We start from the raw sequence: 23,702 nt of genomic DNA on the forward strand, positions 1-23,702 counted from the left end.
GTGCCTATTCACAGAAATAAAAACCTTAATTTCTTATCCCTCTGAAAGTAAAAGAAATTTAATGAGAAGCTTAATGTTTACATAGAAAAGCCTCCAAGAGTAAGACTAATTCTCTGTTCCACGGGATGCATTGTTGGCAGATATGTGATGGTTTATTAACTGCAAAGTTCCGTTTAATTTTTAAAATTTAAATCTTTGTGATACAAAACCCTTTCTTTTCATGCCTCTCTTAAAAATAATTTTGCTTGCTGCATACTAAATTCTGTGAAGGTCTGCTAACCAGGTTTATTTTTCACTGGTGTTCCTGGTTAAGCCAGCAGAAGACAGTATTTAGTTTTACAGCTTGCTTTTCATTTTATTAATAGTGCACATTTAATGTTGAAATATAAGCTATTACACTGAAATTTAGTAAATGAACAGTGTGTGTTTCATGTATTAATGGTATACTGCAATTTGTGGACTTACTAGTATGGTTAAGTTAGCAGAACCCTGGGAACATGTCCTGTGTCCTTTTGCCTACTATGGCCACGTTTCTTCATGTTGGGAGGCAGTTCTGAAGGGCAGAGGAGTCCAGGACATCCTTTAAGAAGTAAGTCTTAAAGGTGCAGGAGCAGGCTGTCCCCATGTGCTGAAAGATGAGCCAGCAGCAAAGACTGGCCTGGCTGAACAGAGAGCCTGGCTGGAAGACAGGAGAAAAAGGAAAGTGTGTGACCTGTGGAAGGAGGGGCAGGCAACTCAGGAGGACTACGTGGATGTTGTGAAGTTATGCAGAGCCAAAGCCCAGCTAAAATTTAATCTGGTTACTGCTGTAAAAGACAACTAAATGTATTTCTGCAAGTACATCAGCAACAAAAGGACGTCCAAGGAGAATCTCCATCCTTTATTGCATATGGGGGGAAGCATAATGACAAAGGATGAGGAAAAGGCAGAAGTACTTGATGCCTTCTTTGCTTCAGTCTTTAATAGTAAGACTAGTTCCTCTCTCGTTCCTCCCAGCCTCTTGAGCTGGAAGACAGGCATGTGGAGGAGAACAAAGCCTCTGTAATCCAGCTTGCTACAGCACTTGAACACAGATGAGATTATGGGGCTGGATGGGATCCCAAGGGTACTGAGGGAGCTGGGGAAGAAGCTCAGCAAAGCGACTTTCAATTATTTACCAGCAGTCCTGACTAACTGGGGAGGTCCCAGGTGACTGGAGGTTAGTAAATTTGATGCTCATCTTCATGAAGGGCTGGAAGGAGGATCCAGGGAACTGCAGGCCCCTCAGGTTGACCTCTGTGCTTAGGAAGGTCATGGAGCAGATGATCTTGATTGTCATAGCACAGACAGAACAACCGGGATCAGATCTAGCCAGCATGGATCAGCAGACTGCTTGACTGACTTGCTTGGCTTCTGTGACAAGGTGACCTACTTAGGGATGAGGAAAATGCTGTCAGTGTTGTCTACATGGACTTTACTAAAGCCTTTGACACTGTTTGCCACAGCGTTCTCCTGGGGAAACTGCTCGTGGCTTAGACAGATATACTCTGCTGGGTAAAAAAACTGGCTGGATGGCTGAGTCCAAGAAGTGGTGGTGAATGGAGTTAAATCTGGCTGGTGGCCAGTTAAAAGTGGTGTTCCCCAGGGCTCAGTATTGCGGCTGGTTCTGCTTAGTATCTTTATCAGTGGTCAGGATGAGGGAATGGGATGCTCCCTCAGTCAGTTTGCAGATGGCAGCAAGCTGGGCAAAAGTGTTGGTCTGCTGGAGGGTAGGAAGGCCCTGCAGAGGGATCTGGACAGGCTGGATCAGTGGCCATTTGTAAGAGGTTCTACAAGGCCAAGTGCCGGGTCCTGTACTCGGGCCACAACAACCCTGGGCAGCACCGCAGGCTGGGGGCAGGATGGCTGGAAAGTTACTTGTCGGAAAAGGATCTGGGGGTGCTGCTCAGCAGCCGGCTTAACGTGAGCCAGCATTGCCCTGGTGGCCAAGAAAGCCGATGGCATCCTGGCTTGTATCAGAATCAGCAATAGTTTGGCCAGCAGGACCAGGGTAGTGACTCTTCCCCTGTACTCAGCAGTGGTGAGGACACACCTCAAGTCCCGTGTTCATTTTTGGGTCCCTCACTGCAAGACAGACATTGAGGTGCTGGAGCGTGTCCAGAGAAGGGCAGTGGAGCAGGTAAACAGTCTAGAGAGAAAGTCCTGTGAGGAGTGGCTGAGGGAGCTGGTGCTGTTTAGCCTGGAGAAAAAGAGGCTCAAAGGAGACCTTCTTGCTCTCTACAGCTACCTCAAAGGAGGTTGTAGCCAGGTGGGACTCAGTCTGTTCTAAGTAACAACTGATAGAATGAGAGAAAACAGCCTCAAGTTGCACCAGGGGATGTTTAGATTGGATATTAGGAAAAATTTCTTCTTGGAAGGGGTTGTCAAGTATTGGAACAGGCTGCCCAGGGAAGTGGTGAAGTCACCATCCCTGGAGGTGTTTAAACAACGTGGAGATGTGACACTTAGGGCCATGGTTTTGTGGTGGACTTGGCAGTTCTGGGTTAATGGTTGGACTCGATCTTAAAGGTCTTTAACAGCCTAAACAATTTTATGAACCTGTGAAGTCTGTCAGCATAGCATTCTTAGTGTCTTGGACAAAAAGCCAGATAAACGGGTGAAGCTGTGGTGTTCCCTTCACAACATTCCCAGGAGTACAGATATTTGGAATTTTTTTGGCTGTTGCTTTGTTTTATTTGTTACTTATTATTTGAGGAAAGTTTTTGTTGTTCTTTGTAGGTGGACCTTGCAATCTCTTGGAGTTTTTCATATTGCATTATAAAATGTAAGAATAGAATATGTAGCAAGTACAAAAAACGTGCTGGAATAGATTCCTAACTAACTTCCCTAACTTCCTTGGTTATTTAAGCGTGGTACTGTATGGGCTGCAGAGTTTGGAAAGTTAACATGGTTTATTTCTATCTCTGAAGGGTTTTATCATATCTGCTCTTGGCTGTTGTTTGAACCTTTCCGTTATTGAAAGACCATACTTGCTATGATGGTATTTTGCACTTTCTACTATCCTACCATAATACTATTTCAAGATATTCTAAGTTGACACAGATCTAATAACTTCTGAGGTTGAGTAAAATTCCTGAAGAACTGGTTGCAGTAACTTCAGTGTGAAATAACACCAAGTTGTTGAATTGTTACCATATCTAGAGCTGTCCTGTGTAGAAGGTACAAATTTTTGTTTGAGGTTACATATCTGGCACAAACCAAGGCATGAACCAGGCACTTCCTTTTGTTCTTTGTGCCTTTCTTTGCAGAGGCTATTTCTGCATATTTCAAGGAACTAACGCGTTTTAGAGTTTTATAGTAAGAAAAGAACTTCATGCTCTGATTTCATTCCTCATTGCAATCATTCATTTCACTCTTACTGGCTTACAGAAGGCTGCTGTTGTGTAGGCATTTTTTTTAAAGTGAATGTGAGAAGTAATTAGATAAAAGTCAAATTAGAGATTGTAGTGCCATTATTTCCTAATGCTCTGAAATTTAATTATTTAAATATGAATTCAGAAAACTTCATTTTTTTTTTATTGACATGTAAACAACACATTTTTATTTTTATGCATACCTTTCGTTTCCTAACAAATTGCCAAATTGTACAAAGAAGAAATTTATTTCTTCTTTTTAAGTTCATGAAAGAACTTTAGTAAAACAAATTGATATTTTTGTTTCTAAAATCTAAACCTTTAAACAACTGGCAGGAGACATCTTTGCTAATGGACGTAGGATGCCTTCTGATAGCATAGTTAAAATTTTTCTTCAGCTGTCCTTCAAGTCATAAAACCCTTTAAGGATAAAGGAACTAAGATACTTGCTGAGAATTTTCTCCTGCTGTGGACAGCTTTTGGAGACTTTTTCCCTTTGTAAAGGGAAAAGTATCTCTCCTACAACATTTGAAAGTATTTTATATTAGTGTGTCCAAGTTTAATGCATAATAATCAAAACTGTATTTATTTCTATGTTTGATGAAGTTTTCAGTCTGAAGTGTCAAACTCCTTCGGCATGTCACTTTTGATTATTGATGCGAAGCGAGCTACTGAGCTGTCACCTCTAGAACTCTGTTCGGTCTTTGCTGCAATAGTCTTTTCTCTGGTTACTGTTCAAGTTGCCTGACATTAAATGATTTTATGAATTCCATAGAGGAGCAGCTGTATGTAGGAACAGGTTCTCTGAGTGAAATAGCAGATAGAAAAATGTATACCAACTGCAAGGACTAATAATTGGGAGGAAAAAATAGTCAAAAAGGGAATACATAAAAGTGATGACAGACAAAAATTTTAAAATTGGTTGTGCAGTGAGCCAAATCCTTATGATTGGTGCTCTTAGTGCAAGAGGCTCTTGACTGAAACAGTTGACATTAAGTAAAAGAGTGCACTAAGCACAGTCTTAGGATCTCCTTCACCACAGTAATGTGTACAGTGGTTTATGTGTTTCAGTGCTGTGGAAGAATAGCATGAAATCAGATTGCATTTTAATTTTATTGCCCCAATATTGAATGTATTGTAGTGAACAGAGCTGGTCCATTCACAGCTGTGAAAGGCACTGTAACTGTAGTTTTGAACATTCTTGGATCCTCTTTCTCTACTGCTTGTAGAACTGAAGTAAAAAATGACTAGAGATTTTATTCAGACACAGGCTTGTCTTTTACTGCTATTATTTTGAAAGTATCCTTACATCTTATACCGAGAATGACATTCAGTAGGAGTGAAAATGAGTTTCAGATTTCTGTGGCTCACTTAATATAAATTGTCTGTTTTTCTGACATGATTCCATGTTTGCTGGCATGCTAAAGAAACTTAACTTTCTCATACTTAAGTAAAATCACATGTATGTCAGTTTCGTGGTATTTTAGAGAGGCTTAGAAGTAGATGAAATAACTGTCTTTTAAAAAAACCCAAAAGCCTCAAAACCCCAAAAAAACTTCCTCACTAAGATAAGGATACATGATTCTAAATACTGTAGAATTGCTTCTGATCTTCCTATGAGAAGTTCTGTAATTGTATGCTTTCTGTGTAGGAAACATGAGCCTTGAGTTGCAGCTGTAAAGCATCCTTTTTGAGTGTGCACCTTGTGGGTGCAAACTTAGTGTTCAGACTCTTCAGCATGGGTTGGGGAAGTTTCTGAAGAATTTCAGGACTGCTTTAATACGGAATGTTTCCCTCACTCTCCTCCTTCCCGTACAAAACTTTCTGTCACAATCTGAGAAATACCTTGCACTCAGTAGGCAACCAGGAGACTTTCGGCAGGAGGTTTCTACTGAGAAGTGACAGAGGGCATCTTGGCAAATGTTCAGAAACCGACAGTAACTTGCTGGAGCCCAGCATGGGACCTTGTGTTCAGCAGAATTCTTCTGACCTGTCTCCCTGCGTGCCGAGCTAATCAGCAAACACCTAATGAGCCTACTCTAAAGAAACAGACCCTCTCACAACCTACTTCATTTTCATACATTCTCTGGGGGTGGAGAGACAAGACTTCATAAGGACTGATGATGCTGCAAAGACCACAATAATGATAATTAACTTGCTGAATTTAGAAGATTATGCTGTTAATTAGTTGCAAAATAAAGATAAGTAATAGAGGAGCAGATGGTAGGATAACACCCAGGAGAAGGAGGGTTATTACTCTGATGAGCTTTTGTGGCAGATATGAAATATGGATCTGAGTTTTTCACAAATTGTTTCTGGAGTATATTATCTTGTTTCTGTGAGCTCTTGATAGACTGATCTAGTCCTACCAAATTTTGACAGATGTGATGAGGATTTGTTTTCAAGGATATACATGAATGATAAAACCTTGCTAATCAAGATCTTAAAAGCTATTAACCTATCTGAAAATAACAGTTTTAGTTTGCCTGTAAGCAAATAATATCAAACAACCTCTGTTGTCATCAGGTTTCCCAAGATAAAAATGCTTGTATACATTTATTCTAATATATGTTTCTATATACTTGATTGTTAAAGATGAGATTCTCATTGAATTTGGAGTAACTATCTCCCTACTTACAAGAAGCACAACATGCATATAGTATTTTACTCCAGCATTACCTTTTAAAATATGAAGCCTGTTAAACACAGGAGCTGGAAGTCTCCTTGTGAAAATCTGTAAATATTCCTCAGATTTTCACAATATGTCTGCATTTGTGGATAATTTAATCCTAACTACTTTAATTTCAATTTTAAAATTTTGTAATATGAAATGAAATCTAATTATTTTCTATTCCTGTTTTCATAGTACATTACATTTAACAATGTAATTCTCAAAAGGAGTTTGTTTACTTATGAATTTACAGGATATAATGTTTAAATGTTAGCATTACAGTAAGTAGAGTTAAGTCCAACTTTGTTTGCACATCGCAGTGCAAACTCATCAATTACCATCATGGGCAAAACAGACTTGTCTTGGGGAAATCAGTTTCTTTTATTACCAATCACATCTGAGTGGGATAATACACCCAAAACTTAAAAACACCTTTCCCCACTTCCTTCCTGGGCTTAACTCTTCTCTGTCTCCTGCCTCTCAGCAGCACAGGAGGAGGGGGAATGGTGGCTGTGGTCAGTTCCTCAGACATCTCTGCCACTCCTTCCTCTGCTGGGGAGGACTCCTCTCACTCTTCACAGTTACAGAATGGGTCAAGTTGGAAAGGACCACAGTGGTCATCTGGTCCAACCCCCCCGTTCCAGCAGGGCCATCCTGGAGCACATGACATAGGATTGCATCCAGAGAGTTCTTGCCTATCTCCAGAGAGGGAAGCCTGACTCCCTCCCTTGGGCAATCTGTTCCAGTGCTTGGTCACTGCACAGTAAAGACATTGTCCCTCATGTTCAGGTGGAACTTCTATGCATCAGTTTCTGCCCATTGCCTCTTGTCCTATTGCTTGGTGCCACTGAGCAGAGCCTGGCTCCAGTGTCTTGACTTCAAATCCCACCGTCAGATACTCCTAGACACTGCTGACGTCCCGTCTCAGTCATCTCTTCTCGAGGCTGAACAGACCCAGCTCCCTCAAACTCTCTTTGGAGGTCTGTCCTAGAGCCAGCTGCCATTGGCTCTGTCAGACAAGGAGGGAGCTTCTGGCAGCTGCTCGCAGGAGCCACCCCTGCCACCCCACCCCTGTGCAAAACCTTGCCATGCAAACCCAATAGACATAATTTTTAGATGGTAACTTTTAAAACTCTCATAGTATGACAACTTGAAACAAAAGAGAGCGTATCCTTTAACTGATTTGTGCTGTCACTACTCTCTTGATTAGCACTGATGAAAATTTGTCACATCCTGCCTAACAGCAAGTTATGATAAAAGAAATACTTGTACAGTAATTCAAGTCATAAATGAAAATAAATAGTGAAAAATCTTACGTTAATAATGTATGGAAAGGATATTGTCATACTGGTGTTAAATACTTGCTACTTTCTTTACAAAATACTTTTTTAAAACTGACTTGGAGGTGATGTGTTTCCCTGGTAGTCCTGGTGGCTGTGTAGAAAGTTTTACAATTTAGAGACAGGATTAGTTGAAGAGAGAGAGCAATCATGAACTTTGCAGTTGTTGGCAGGTAGATCATAGAGTTTGGTTTTAGTAATTGTAATTAGACAGTTAGAGAACACTTAAGCCTGCTGGAGACAGGGACTGAAATTTTTTTTGTTAGCTTGTTCCTCCAAGGAGGATTAGGAAGGTACAAGTCAATTCTTGAGTTTAATTAAAGTGTTAACTACCTAAGGACTTCCAGAGTGCTGTAGATATACTAAAAATTATGGACATATCTTGACAATTTTTGTCATCCTGCCCAAATGATTGCAGCTATCCTAAATTTTTTATTGTTGAAGTTGAGCACTGGGGAAACAGATCAGTAAATTTGATTTGTGTACTTTTCTGAAATGTCTCCTTCATTCTGGGAAACATATGAAGTTGATACAATAAATGAGGTGAGGAACAGGACTTGATTAGCTCCCAGTTTTCGTGTGCACTTGCATGGCTCCTATCTGGTGTAATGTGTTGTTAATTCAATCCAGAGCAATCACTACAGAACAGACTTTCTACAGAAGTCACTGGCTAAAGATTCCTTAATAGCGAGCCAGTAGAGGAATGTTGGAGTTTCTTGGTTGTCTTTGTAGTCCTCAGTTAGGATACCTACTGGTGGTGGTTACATGCTATGAAATCCATGTAGTTGACTTAAGTTGCCATATTTCAGACCTGAAGATTTTTGGCAGTTCTGACAGAGGTAATCTGCAATCTGTTTTTATTGTAGCATAGGATCCAGGAAAGCCTGTCATCATGGAGGGTAGGAGAGAGCTGTTAGTATATTCCAGTGACTTAATTGTTGAGAGACATTGGATACTACAGTTTATACAGAATATCTACATAAATAGGTACAAAGTTTTCTGTTTATTTTGAGCTGGCCAAATGCTGCCTCTCTCTAGCATTCTTAAGACATTCTATTAATATTAGTATGTGGGTGACACTTTGTTCATATTCCAAAATACGATGAAACAAGTTATCAGAATTTCTACAAACTGTCATGTTTAATTCATTAATCTTTTCTTAAACTTGTATTGGATTCTTTAAAAATCCAGCGCTCAGTAGAAAAACATTTTCTGACACCATAAAGTACATTCTTCAGTAAAACTGAAAAATTCATTATAAATTATACAGTATTCATGAAATTTTAAGAAAGAATCTGGAATTACAGGCAGTCGTATTTAGTGAAATTGGACATTTTATCGCTTAAGATTAAGAAATTGTTTTAAATAGAATGTATTATATTACAGTTTTAATAGGTTTCACCAAAAGTTGAATGAAATATTTTTCAAGAGGCAGTCAACAAAATGTTTGAAGATCATCCATCAGGTTGTCAGTAACTCTTGGGTGTATTATATACAGCTGAACTTCCACATTACTGTTCTTTGTAGTGGCTGTGTACAATAAAAGAACATCAAACCTTTTAGCAGTTTTTTACTGCAAAGTAGCATGCTGTAGTAGTTACCTTGCATATTTCTACATAAATAATCTTTACATAAAACCTGAAGCTTCTTAGTATTTTGTACATTATTAAGATGTTTCAGCAAAGATCTTGGCTTTTATCTAATTACCCGTAGGAAGGATTGCAGAGGTGAGTATTGTAAAGACCATGAATTAGTGGAGGCATAACAAGGTATTTAAAAATGGATAGAGATAGAGAATACCAGAATTTTTTAAATTGAAAGGTGCTTATGTTCTGGTTGTTACCTATTTTCCTTCTTGTGTTTTCATTACTCTTCTGGTACCCTTGTGTACTACCAGTTTCAGCAACTGTTTATGGCCATCCACTCACCTGTTTGTGGGCACAGTTCACCACAGATGAGGCTTTCTGTTTACGTCTCCAGGTTCCCTTTCTGGGATCTTATGTAAGCCTCGTTGCTATTGTCATGTTTGCAGAAACTTAGCACCTATTTGTAGGTGTATGCCTAGGTCACTGCTGAAAGCCTGTAAAAAGAGACAACTAAGAGTTGGAGTTCCTGTTTCCGGAATGGAAGTAACTGCTAATATAAATGATTAAGCATTCAAGTTAGCATGAGAGATTATTTATTTTCTTTTTCTTCTTTATTTTCTGCTTTCAGAGATTGAAAGCAGCCTTGACCCAGCAGCACCCTCAGGTAACAAATGGAGATACTGCCAAGGGACATCCAAGTGGGTTGGTTAGGACTCAGTCAGAGGAACCACGACCACAGTCACTACAACAGCCTGCAACTTCAACAACTGAAACACCGGTATGACAAGAGTGGACATGTGCCTCCTACCCCCTCCTTTTATTTTGCAAATTGGTATCTTTTTTCTATTCTCTTGGTTTGTAAAATAGACGTTAACAGACTCCTCTTTTAGTCAATAGTTCTGTAGCATGTAAAATGTTTCCAGGTCTCCCATGTTCTTTAATGCTTCTAAAATCTATTATCCAAGATGATGATTTAAAACAGGTAGTATCTATCTGCTCAAATTTAGGACTAAGTCCTGATTTCCGGAGTTCATTGATCAGAGATTCTGGGGTAGCTGAGATTTTTACAGCTGGTCAATATATATATTTGAAAAAATAAGTGCTTTTATTTTGTGCTTCTGTTGCATCTCTTGTATGTTTATTATATTTTATACCGTAAATATGCGTAGAAATTTTTTCGTTGCATCAGGTATCATGCTTATGTTAATTTGCTTGAAGGATCTTTCCTGGGCTGCCACAGGAAAAGTTTCAGCTGTGTCCTTAAGTGTACTTCATCATCTCAGGTTCTGGAAGGGGGGCTCTGGTTTTAGGTGTGGTGTGTTGTCCTTTTGGGACGATAGATCAGAACAGGGGAGTAAAAGGCAAAACCTCTGAGTCAGACTGGAAGTGGGAGTACTGCTGGAAGAAAGACACTTCCTGGTGAATCCTGGAGGATTGCAGCTGTTCTGTTTCTCAAAACCTCTTGGAAATGTGTTTTCAAAACACTTTTAAAAATCTCGAAGAGTTATTTTCAGAATTCATAGCAGAATATTAATTTTATAAAAGCTACACATCTGGCCCAGAACTGGAAGGACCTGCATCTGTAATGAAAGCCTCAGATTCTTACACTGCCCAGTGAAATCAAATAATGTATCAAAACAAATAGTTTGGAACAGAAGAGGGGAAAAAAGTGACCCATCATAAATGGATCTCCTTCTTAAGGTTGCTGTTCCCCCACACTGCCTTGAATACTGTTTTTTTAAGGAATATTTTCATAATATCACATAGTAGAATTTTCAAGATGAAAATTGCTGTTTGATTATTCTAGAGTTATTTTACAATTAGTATTAATCAAAAATAGCAAGTGTTTTATTCTTAAGATGCTGATTTGAGTTCCCATGGGTTTATTATTATTAGCTATCTAGAATTTATTCCAACTGGTACGTGTTTGGAGTTTTTAGTTTCAAATGTTTCTTGCTGTGCTAGATGGAATGTTGAGGTGCATGTGTGAATATGTCATGTGGACAGTTACATTCTATCTTATCTCTAAAGGATTTTAGGATCTGTTATATGTTATCATATTTCATTAAATCTTTGTCTAGGGTCTGTATACAACTTTGAAATGAGTATAATGTATAAGTTAAAGTATCGAAGTATTTTGATACTGTCGTATAATGTGGGTGGATTGAGGGAAATTGTTACTCAGTGGTGGGAAACACATCAACAAGTAGGAAATTGCTATCTGGAGATCCAGGGATCAGGGAGTCTCAGCACTGCCAGCATTTGTCAAACAGCTTCTGTGTAGTGGGCATAAGCAATTGTGCCGTCCTTTAGTTGTGACTAAAGGTGTGTGGGAAGAGTCAGAAATAGAAAATTCATTTCCTGCTAAATGTAGCTTGAAAGCTATTTTGGGTGTAATATGTTAATGTAAGATGATCATGAGTGTAAGTACGGGTAAAAGTTTTTAAAACATCGCAGTAGAGTTAAATGAGCACAGCTTTCAAAAAAAGAAGTGTATAACCAAAACGTGTTTAGAAATGCCCTGAATGCTTTTCTCAAGATGTGATGACTTTTTATGCCAGTGCTGTGAGTTAAGTCATGACTGTTTTCAGGCATCACCAGCTCAGCCTACGCCACAAACTCCAAATACAGGTGGTCGGCGAAGAAGAGCTGCCAATGAAGACCCTGATGAGAAAAGAAGAAAGTTCCTGGAGAGAAACCGGGCTGCTGCTTCCAGGTGCCGACAGAAACGGAAAGTCTGGGTGCAGTCATTGGAGAAAAAAGCTGAGGACCTGAGCTCACTAAATGGCCAGTTACAGGTATACTTTTTATTTCAAGGGAAAATTAGTAAGTTTTTTTGTTCCTACACAGTGATCCTTGATCAGTGGAACTTAAAACTTTGCATGAAATCTGAAATATAAATGGTTTTATAGCTGGTAGCTCAGCTCAGGCTTGAAAATTCAGAACTAGCTGCATATAGCAGTAAAACTAGAGGATAAGAGCATACTCATATTTCAAGATGTGTAAACTTTAGGATCACAACTTTTTTATCCTTTGTTCCATTTGAGATAACTTTCAGATTAGGATACTAAACTGAGATGACAAGATGTGTTGGAAGCAACACTTACAAGCAAAGAAATAGTCTTACCTTGAACACATCTTGCTCTTAATTTGTATCACAGCCTGAGTTATTTGAGTAAGTGTTGGGTTTATTTCCTTTGGTTCTTTTTAACTTCACTTTTTTTCCTTTAAAGTGAATGAAGTGCTTGTAGAAGGTGTCAGGTTGACATCAGTGGATACTGAAGGCCTCTTTTGTCCACAAAATGGGTACAGCAGTGGCGGGGCAAATTTTCACCACCGCCGCCTAAATCCTATAGAAACAAAGTGTGCTGTAAGAGGGTAGGGCCAGTGTATGTTGCAGATCACTTTTCCACCTCCTCTGAGGCTGTCAGTCTCAGAAAGTTCTCGTGTGAATGCACTTTTTCCCCCTAGGGCAGTCTGTGACCCTTTTGTTTAAACTACTATTAAATGTTAAAGCACACTTTCCTAATGTTTTCCAGCAGCATGTAAGAATTGGCACAAATTACTGTTTTCAAAATAGTCTAAAAGCTTAGTTTTGGAAGTTGCTGAAAGGAAAAATTATGTAATTCGTAAAGGAAGCATTCATTTAGAAAATGCAGTGAAACGTATTTTGATATGTTAAAGTGTCACTTGTTTTTCTTCATCAGAGCTGTTCACTGAGTCAAATTCACAGAATCATCATCATCATCTTCCTATGAAAACTCACCTCTCGTGCTGTTTGGTATAGAAAACAGCACAGTTTGACCAACAGGAAAGTAGGGCATGTTGAGGTTATGTTTTATCATATAATCAAAATTACGGTGTATCAGTTGTCTTCATGTTCATGTCTTTAAAAATACTCAGCATCCCAGACCCTGAAATGTAAAAAAATTCCTACCTAAGCACACAACGTGAAATGGTTTCCTGTGTTGCAAGAATCATAACACTGTGCACCAGCATTAGTTAAATTTCTTGGAAATATGTATTCTTCTCATACCTGTTCACAGTCTTTAGACATATTCCTTTAATGCATAGTCCTCAATTAAGTCCATTAATTACATAATTATTTGTAGCACTGTAGCTTAAATAATCAAAGAAAGGAGTGAAGGAGAATGAAAAAAGTCAGCCATAATTCAGGTTTTTTGTGAAAGTAGTGTTTGGTATCATGTGAACTGCCTTTTACATATATATAACAAGTTTTATAATTAAAAAAAATCACATAAATACCATAACCAAAAGGTTTCTAAGAGTTAATTCAGTAATAGTGAATTTAAGAAAGATTTTCTTACAGTATACCAAAAATAAACTGTTAACTGTAAAGAACAGAATAATTTTAAAGAAAATTGGATGTCAGAGAAATAATTAAACTGTACTTTATGTGAAAACATTAATCAATCCTATATTTCCGTAATAACAACTTGACAGGCTAACACAGCTGATCAGCAGAGTGGGCAGTAATGACCCATGATTACTGACTTTGTATTTAATAGAAAACTGAATAAGTTTGGAGTTTTGCCGTAGTGCAGTTTTATAGACTGGGTTAGTAGTTCATATTTTATTTAATATCTAAGAGGCCTGCTCAGCTGAATTTACCGAGATGTTACATTTCCAAAAGCTTGTTCATACCAAGACAACTGCATTGCATTGCTTCATGTAACAATTCTGACTCCTTTCAACACTTTGTTACTGGCTTTCTCATAATGTCTGTGTCAGAGATTCTGATGTCAGTTTTTAAGACTGGAAGCTCACTAACACTATGTATGGATTTTGAAAAGGCTTGGTTGATGTATATATATTGTTCTGTACATTAACTCCTATGAAGTTCTTCTTTTAAATGTTTGAAAGCAACTTCATTTTTAAGCAGTATTTTTCAAATATTTGAGTAAGGGAAAATTTCCATCGATTACATCACTAGTAACAGGTTAGGTAGGTTAGGTAGGCTGCCTTTTATAGGCTCTGCTGTGTACATTGTTTTCATGCTTCCAACATTTTGAAGTTTATTTACTGTTTCGATTTTTGCGGACTGTGTTTTCTATTAATGTGTTGACCTGTTTATTGATCTTAAATTTTATTCACCACCTTGTGTGGCCTCTGTGCCTTGCACAGTCCTGCAGGGTATGAGGTGCTGTATAATGTATTAAGAAGGTATTGACAATGTCTGTAGTGGCCACCGAGCCACGTTGCAGGATCAGATGCCAAAGTGCATTATAGGTTCTGTATTTGGTCCCTGTTGCTTTATTAATCTTAGAGGGCGAAGCTTTAGAAGAATGGCCTGTCTTCCTTGTGAGGTCACAGTGGGTTTTCAGTGAGCAGCAATCAAGTGATAGTTTGTACTGATGCTGCAGAACTGTTTAGGAAGGCTAAATTATGAAAGTATGCCCATAAGTAAAAATCCTTTCCCATAAAGGAAGTTGTCCAAAAGGAAACGGGAAAAATGCTGTTTAACTCAGCCACAGACAATCCCCTATCCCCAGAAGTCACATTTATCTGCCTCTGATGATACTTCTAGTAAATGTATCACAAATGTTGTCCCACACCATGCTGAGTAAGGGCTAATGTGGTCCCATGGTCCCACTGTTACATCTGCATTTTGGGTGCAGGGAGAAATAGGCAGATAGAGAAGAATGTGCCATATACTGTGTCCTCCCTTCATAAGAATACAGAAAGGAAAGCATCTTTTGGAAGATGGAGTGCAGGTACAAGTCAATATGCTTTTCTCCAGAAACCTGCTTTCTAATGCTAGCACATTTCAAAATGTGGGAACATACAAATTCTTCTCCACAGCATATGAGTTATGTTACATGCTGCTTTGAAGAAATGTTGATGCCTGCGCTTGCCTCTATCTCACTAATGAGGAGAACCTTTCCAGTGTGAAAACTTGAAATAATCTTTCTTCATGCCAGCTGTTAAAAGTGTTTGTGTCATGTATTTCTTGATAGCCATGTTTTCAACATGTCAACCACATATTCAATGACCACCACACATTCACATGTTTTGAATGAGATGGAAAGACTTGCTGTTGTCACATACAAGATAATTAACTGCAGTATGTGTAAGAATTGGTTCTAACAGTCCCCTTTACCAGTCAGAAGCGGTTCTTACTGGTAATATGTAACTGGCAACCATAGGTTATCCTTCTGTGGCATTCCCCACGCATGTGTCTAGCAAACAGAACTCTGTTCTAGTGTCACGAGTGATGTGTGCATTGCATGTAGTAGTGTTGGCACAAGTGTTCCTGTTATGGAATATGCAGCTAGCATTGTTCTAGAGACTACCTCAACCTCTTTTCGTAGGAATGCTGGTCCATGTTTTTCAAGTTTGCTTCTATTTAGGATAATGTATTTCCTTTTTGTATTTATGCTAGCAGCAGTCTTAATATTTTTAATACAGCTGACACTGATCTATAAACTGTCTTATAAAAATTCTTCAGAAACATATAATTTTACTTCCACAGATGAACAGCAACTTCATACTTACATGTGCTGTTTGTATATAAAACTCTTCCTTAAAATGTGGGAGACAAGGTAGAAAATTTCTGCAAACCTTTTCCTGATTGCCAGAGTTCCTTTGAACTAACAGAACTATATTTCATATTTCATTACATTGTTGCTTCTGTATATTATCAGGTGTCTCAAAACTACATCAGTGTGGTTTTTTCTACCCAAACTTTGTCAATGCTGTGCAGCTGCCTGCTTAGCATCAAGATTTGTGGCTCCTCAGTAAATAACATGGGGAACTAAGGGCAGACAGAGCTGGAGGCAGTAGTCCTGTGCTTTCTTAACAGCCTAAGGTTTCAGGACATGTAATGCCACCTGGTAGAGAATTTGTGGGGCTTTTGGTTGGGTTTCTTTTGTTACGAACCTTTTTGTTTGCGATCACATTTTTCTTCCATTATAAATATCTGTGAAGTCAGATTTTTGGCATCTTCCAGCCTTTGGTTTTAATAAAAAGTTTCTAAAGGGTATTTTACACGATAAAAGGACTGAATAGAAAAGGAGACCTTAAGAGGATTTTGCATGTATAAAGGCTTGAAATTGGTTGTCTTCTAAATGGAGAGAGAGAACACAGAAGAGGAGCTTTTCTTTGAACAGTCTGATATTTTAGTTACTTTGTGTAATTAAACATAATAAGTTCTGTTTTGAAAGAATTGTTGTCTTTTGGAATCCTTTAACTTGTAATTCATCTCATCTCTGGCTGCATTGCTTTATTTCTTGCTTGCAAGTAAATAGGTTGACTTTCTTGTAGTTTATTTTTTCAGATAATTTCAAATGCAATCCAATTTTCTTCTGTTGGTTTTCTTCTTTAACTTGCTCCTAAATGTATGAACATAAGCATTTACTAAATAATTATGTCACATGTGTGGTATATTACACAAATATGCAAAGGTTCTTACACTTGAAGTAACTTCAGGTATTAATAGAAAAGATTTATATTCAAAATAAAATAACCCATGAAAAACACATATTGTGTCCAGATATAGGGATCACAAAGCATTACAGATCATATGATTAATAAATATTTTTCTACTCTATAAAGTAAAAGTGGGTCTATCAAAGTGCCATGCCATTCTTAATTTGGATTATCCCGTGTAATGCGGTTATGTAGCACTTCTCATCTCTAGACACCAAACTGCTTTCCCGGGGAGGTAGGTATTGCTGTCCTCCAGTTTACAAATGGAGAAGGTGAAGCACAAAGCAGTAAAATGACCTTGTTCAAGGTCACCCAATAGTGGAAAGGCACAGTCTGGAAATGAACCCAGTCACTGGATTGTGCAGGTGCTGTCTCTTAGATTGCACTCTGCTTCAGTGACACAAGCTGACATCTCCGGATTTTGTCATTATTATCAATGATTCCTTCATAGAACATGTTTATGTATGGCTGCCAAAATAAAAATCAGTTTGGAGATCAACCAATATTTGCTAAATTGTTTTCCAGTACATGAGATTTTCTTTTTTGAAGTCCAAGTATAAATAGTCACTGAAGAATTATTCTGCATTGGCTTTTTGGATTCTCTTTTGTATTTTCCCTTTTCTAATGTTGGCTGTGACATCTGTTAAAATGTGTATAGCTAAATGTAGGTTTACTCTGATTAGAATTCATCACAAAACCTTCCAGAAGAGTCTCACAGTAGCTGGATCATGTGAATGAGACTATATGTAGACTCTGCATCTGCAAACTGAAAAACATATGTTGTATTTTAAAAAAAACTGGAAGCATTTCCCAGTTAATGTAACAAAGCTAGCCAAGTTTCAGCTAATATTTACATTTTCTAAGATAAAAGAAACATGTACATTTTTGCAATATATACCAAATGGAAACTTCTTGTATTTCAGCTACCCCTAAATGAACAACTGAAAATCCTATAAAACTTAATGCTTACCTTTAAAACGTGTGTAGTTTGAGCCTGGTAAAGTACATAACTTTCTTCTCCTTTAGAATGAAGTCACCCTGCTGAGAAATGAAGTGGCACAGCTGAAACAGCTTCTTCTGGCTCATAAAGATTGCCCTGTAACTGCCATGCAGAAGAAATCTGGCTATCATAGTGAGTAATGTTTCATTACCTATAGCCTGAGGCTGCATCAATGAAATACTGCCAAAGTGAAGTGAATGAGCATTAAAATTGAGAAGTGCAGTTCTAATATTACATATATTACATGGAAGATCCTTTTTATTTTAATCTTGAAGTTATTAGAAGACAGGAATTAATATGTGATATTTAAAAATGTATTTTTAGGTCAAAATTGAATTGTTGCATAACATTGAAAGCTTTATGTTGGTTTAATGAATGTATATGATAATTAGCATTTAAGAACTATCAGTTACTACACCTGCTTTGGAAAATATAATTAAAGTATTAAGAGCACATGATAAACCATTTTTTATACTTTATCGTAGCCTAATACAGTGAAAGGTCCTTGTGGGTGTTTTTCTTTCATTGTAATGAGATTTCAGTAGAGGTACTATAACAGCTGTCCTCATTTACCATAACATCCAGGATCAGTTGAGCCATTAAAATAATCAGATGCAGGTTCATGGCTCCTACTGTACAATGTCTTCTAGATTGTTTTGATACCCACATTAAGTGACTGCTTTTCTATAGAGAGGGTGTTTTTAAAAACAGTTCTAGTATTGAGGGGAATACTGACACTGTCAATACCAGTATTTTCTAATCCATATTTTTATTTTAAGTTGTTCATTTGATTTTTCATCTTTCCAGCATTTTAAAGGTTAATTATGCTTTCCTGACTTGTAGCTTCCTTTTTGGCTGTGATGCACAGTGCCAGAACCAGCTGCTGCTGCTGTAGAATAAATGGCCAATTTTGTCCATTGTACACAAATTTGTTACAAATAACTGAGCTGGGAATGCATTAGGCAACATTCATAATATATAACCCACAGCTTTCGTTTTTATGATTTAGTGATATTTCAAGATATTTGTAAATGTGAAGATTGTTTCTGCCATATGTAGCCACTTCATTTTAATTTGCCAGTGTCAGTAATTCACGAGAATAAAGGAACATTTTGTACTGCATGCAAACAGATCCTCAGGTGCTTGCGATAAAACTTAATAGCCACCATCTTTACTTGTAGTCATTGTAAGCAATTTCATCAGAATGGGCAATATTTTTTAATTTAAAAGATTCAGGAGATTTAGCAACTCTGTATTGCCATATATATTTAGAATACTGATTTTGTCAGTTTTGAGCTTATAAATCTTGGTCCTTTGATCTCCAGTCATTTTGACAAGACAGAAAATAGCATCTTGGAGTAAATTGGAACAGTATAGAAATACGTTTGGGATTTATATTAACAATGATTGCTGCAGGGATGAGGCCATTATGGCTCCCATCTGACAGAACAACATAATTTCATACAGAAGCTACGAGGGGATAGCATTATGCATGCAAGGTTTTTAACAAAAAAAAAAAACACACACACAAAAAACAAACCCTAGGTTTCTTGAATTTTGATGTTTTGAGGATTCATGTTCCTGAATTGGGATGAAAAATATTTAATCATAAGTCAAAGTGATTACATGCCAAGGATTTCTTTGTTGAAGAATTAGTGAATGGCCTGTCTAGTAGTGCTTGTTTTCAGCCCTCAGAAAAGGACTATAATGCTTCTGATTCAGTAAAGAATACAAAATGAATCAGACCTAAAATACTAATCAGTGGCAAAAGCCTACATCTTAGAAAAAAAAAATATTATGCAAGGAGATTGGAAGCAAAGCTCGGTTTCTTGAAAAGTCTGTTGAAAGTAAAAGCTTCACATGAATGATAGTTGTAATGCCATCCTTCTGAAAGGATTTTGTCACATTATCTCTGCATGAATATTGTTGGGAAAGCATGTTGGCTAAGTGACATACCCACAGTACAATTTATGAGAGGAAAAAAGGTTTCAGTCAATGTGTTCATGAAAATGGTGTTCCTATAAAGTATATTTAATTAAGCATATTATATTCATCAAATAATCAAAGTTGAATTGCTTCCAAAATGTAGTGAGTGGTTTAACAGTCTTGTCTCTGTGGAAGAAATCGAAGACCCTAGTTTTAAGAGCTCCTGCAGTGCTGAATATTGTGCACTGAGTAGACCAGATTTTAACAGCCAAGTCCACAATTTGATGGTTTTTCATGTATTATACACTTAAATAGGAATAAATAATCTATCACTTTTCTGGGTATTTTTGGCCTTTACTTTTACATATCTTTTAAGATCTTCTGTATTTCCCAGACACATTTTTCTCAAGCCAAGTGAAAAGCATGACAGCACAGGTAGCCCTTTCTTCTAAAATTGTTTTTGGGATCATATTTTCCTTATTTTAAAGTCTTGTGCCTGCTTCAAAAGATGGTGTCATTAGGACAGAGAAACCAGAAAAATGGTTATTGTACTTTGAGTCAGTGTGGATGAATTTCTCTTGCAGTTTTAGTTTTCAGCCAGCTTACGCTTTTTTATTTTCCAAAGAAGGATGCTATTGGTTCTGACTGCATCTTCAGCTATGGTGGGGAAAGTGCTCTGTATACAGGAAATCTAGATGCTGTTCATTTATTTTTTTGTGTTATCTTCCATACTAGATAATTTCTAAAAGTCTTCTACAATACTCCCTGTATTTTGTCAGGATTTTTCTGGACTTTTATAGTAGGACAAAGGTGAAAACTTGTGAGAAGAAAATATGTTGTGGTATTCAGAGGGGTTTTTATTTTTAAAAAAAAAAGGGGGTTAAGGGCTTTTAAGGTATTTTTTTCATATTTTTGACAAGGATGTCATAATATTCAAGAGCATTTGTTCAAATTTGAATATAAAAGAAGATAAATAGAGGCTGTGGTGTAGGTGGCGTTAAATGGGAGGTTTGTGTTCTTTCTTAGCTAGTTTTAAAAAAGAAGATAGAAGGTGACTGACCAGTTTCAGACCTTGAATGATTTGAACCTCTCAAACCACTATGTTCCTGCAGCCTGTTCTGGACAGGCAGTGGTTCTTCAGTGACTGCAGAGGATATTCACAAAGGCCAACTTCCTGGAAAAAAGCATTTCTAGGCTTAGCTCCCTCTATAGTCCCTGAATGGGCTGATGAGAATTACCATGAGGCTTCTTCCTTGTTAGTGATTATCAGGGGAGTGAAAGGAGTTCAGGATCACATCAGTGCTTGTGTACTCACTCCCTTTTTGGTGTAGGTGGGTTTTTTTTTTCAGAAGACTGAAATCCCTCCCTCTTTGTTTGCTTATCTTACTGAAAGCTATTGGTAAGCAATGCTTACCAATACTGTTGGTAAGAAGCAAATAGCAGCAATATTTGACTACTCCAAAAAGGTACTTTTTAGTATATCCTCAAAAGTCTGTGCTTGTTTTGCTGCTCTTTAAATCTTTCCTATAGCCCACATTGTGTTCCATGTCCAAAGGCTTGCTCCTCATGACACAGCCTGTCTAGAAACTATGTAGCCTTGGAAAGTTCATGTGATGTAGCTCTGTAAATTTTCAGCCTTCTAATATACAGCAAACATTATTTCTGTGAATTAATTTCTAATTTGGACTGTGCATTTTCCTTGATTTGAGGCAAAGCTGGGGGAGCCATTAAAAAGCTAAAATGCTTTAGCTTTTTTTTTTTTTTACATTGTTATCTACTGTATGATTCTGTTATTAATCAGTTGCACTCTTGAAATCACAGTCCTGTGCTTGGCAGTTCTCTGGTCAACTAAGAAAAAAAGGAAAAAAAAAAATCTGTCAGAATTCAGAATTTAAGTATGACTTTTCTGTGTTCTTCTGAAAGCCTTTGTTCTTCATTCCCAGTCTTCAGGCTTAGGAAAACAAGTCACCTCTGTAATAAGATGACTTCTAAATACCTTCTATAATCATTGCCTAGATTTTCTTGTTTGGCTTTAATTCTTCAAATGGAGTTTTTTATTCAGTTTTTGACCACTGTTCCTGTAAAGTTGGGGCTACATAAGGAAGGACATTGAAGAAAATCCAAATAGCTATTCTTTAGGGTGTCCGCACATTTCTAAGTATCGGTTTGTATGTTATCGCAAGAATTTACGCTTCCAGTCCAGTTTATTACCATAAATTAGTGTTAGGTCTGTGTCTTATATAATCACCTGCCTGCTGTAAACTCCCCCTCTCTAGCCCCTGGCATCTGAAAATACCTCAGTCATGTACATTTTTGTCTTCAGCACAGCATGTTTGTTTATCTGCTCTACAATATGAACCCTGCTCTTGTACATTGGTGGTCATCTCTGTACTTGTAACTGTTTCTTACATTGCTCATAGGATCTTCCTGAGCCCATCAAAGTCAGAAAATCAGGCCTTTCTCCTGTTCTTTACCACTGTGATACCATTACAGGCATTTCTTTTGAGTTAAGAAATACATGTTAAGGAAGATAGAACAGTGGAAGACCTTCCTTCTCTGGCTGAAAGATAGCGATCTAATTTAACTTCCTCTCTAGCATTTAAAATTAACCATTTTTATTGAGAATGAGGAGGTTTTGGACAACACGGACATGGAGAATCAGCAAAAGAAGCTGAGAGGAAGATTGAGATTCATAGGAGTATGACAGCAGCTCTGAAGGTGCAGGTGTGACAGCAGCTCTGAAGGTGCAGGTGTTACAGCAGAGAGACGGTATTTGATACATGTTGTCCTACTTGCTGCCTTTTCATTCTGTCTGAGGAAAGAATATGCTACTCATAATTAGTAATGGAGTATTTTTCAGGAAGTGGCACTAGGGCTTCTATTTTTAACAAAGTTTGCATATGTTCCTTCTTACTTGTTTTTACATGAGGTCATGTAGGCCTCAATAGAGGTATGGTAAAGATGACACCCTGTTGAATACTTTTAACTGAATTGATACTTGTTCATATTCTTTCTGTTCTTCAATTGGCAAACTCTTCTAAGGGTTACAAATGCCTTTTGGAAATATCTTAATTTCCTTGCACTTGCTGTATACAGTTACCATGAAACCTTTGGATATGCAGTAATTGTCAGCAGATCTAGCTCACTGTAATCAGTATCTCTCTCCTTTAATGTTTGAAAGATCTGTTTTTCAAAAAGTGTAAATCTGTAAACAGTTGGCCTTGTGGATAAGAGCATTCTAACTTTTAAGCTATTATGTCCATGCTCTTTTAGTAGAGTTGTAGGAGAGATTGCCACCTTGCTCTTGTAGGCAGTATTCCCAAAAAGAAAGAAAGCAGTTTCCTTGCATACCCATCCTTTTTGACCTTACCATTCTTTCTAGAAGCAGTCAATAATTGAAAGGTTGTTCTCAAGCTTCGAAGAGGAGTGTGTTCTTAGTATGCATAAGGCTGCTCAAAGATCTTTATTTTGGGGTCTCAACTTGCTAAGTTTGTAAATTTTCTTATCCATAGCTAGCATAAACCACAGTAAAACACAAACTTTATTTCATTATTGTTTTTTGACACTTAATGTTCCTTTTAGTTGCTGCTGTTAGCCTGGCTTTCTGTGGAAATGAGGATGTGATACCACAGCATTGCTTGTCTCCTCATGTTAGTGTCACCCTTTCCCATAGTTTCTCTTCCCCTGAGACACTTCTGAACTTGTAGGCCAATCTCAGGCAAATCTGAAAGAGATTGCAAAGACAAGACTAGAGAAAATCAAGCGTTGTTCCATTGCTTTGTCCCAAGCAATAGCTTGTGCCTGCTTCTGGCTGTGTTGGTGTGGATCATGATAGCCAGTAGTACTTTAAAAGGGACTTCCAGTATTTCAGCTGGGTACTGATTTGGGTCAGTGTAGAAAACTGTTGTGAAAAGTACTTGCAAACATTAAGTAACACAAAGTGATACAAAAAAGTTATAATGAAATTCAGCATTCATATTTCTATTTTTGAGTGAAAAACAGTAGGATAATTTTCTGTTCTTGGTTTTTTAGTTTTGAATTCAGCTTTTAGTTTGGCATTGTTTGCATAATACCTTAGCTAACTTCTGCAACTCTGGAAAAAAGAATTATTCTAGCATGACTTAGAGTGTCTGTGCAAGAAGGACATTTTAAGTCGTGACCATTTTGGAAACTCTAGTTTTGCACAGCGATGATTTTTTTTTTACCTGCTGTCATAGGTGTTTCCGCCCGGTTACAAACCGAACCCGCGACACCTGCGTACTCTGTCATGGGAAAAAATGATGTAACTCTGGCTAATTAACTTTGGTTTTGTGGAGAACATGTGAAATACTCTGAAAA

At 37.6% G+C, this 23,702-nt stretch overlaps 1 protein-coding gene across 10 annotated transcripts in view; it reads left to right on the top strand.

Moving 5' to 3' along the window:
• ATF2 (activating transcription factor 2) overlaps positions 1–23,702 on the top strand; it is a 50,615-nt gene that overhangs the window by 23,777 nt on the left and 3,136 nt on the right. For all 10 annotated transcript variants that reach the window (XM_082284787.1, XM_082284785.1, XM_082284790.1 and 7 more), the window contains 3 exons: positions 9,618–9,767; positions 11,581–11,787; positions 17,465–17,570. In XM_082284787.1, coding sequence (XP_082140913.1) covers positions 9,618–9,767; positions 11,581–11,787; positions 17,465–17,570 — 463 coding nt within the window. The remainder of the gene's footprint in view (positions 1–9,617; positions 9,768–11,580; positions 11,788–17,464; positions 17,571–23,702) is intronic.

This window comes from Coloeus monedula, assembly GCF_965178545.1.
Source record: "Coloeus monedula genome assembly, chromosome: 7".
Taxonomy (NCBI): domain Eukaryota; kingdom Metazoa; phylum Chordata; class Aves; order Passeriformes; family Corvidae; genus Coloeus; species Coloeus monedula.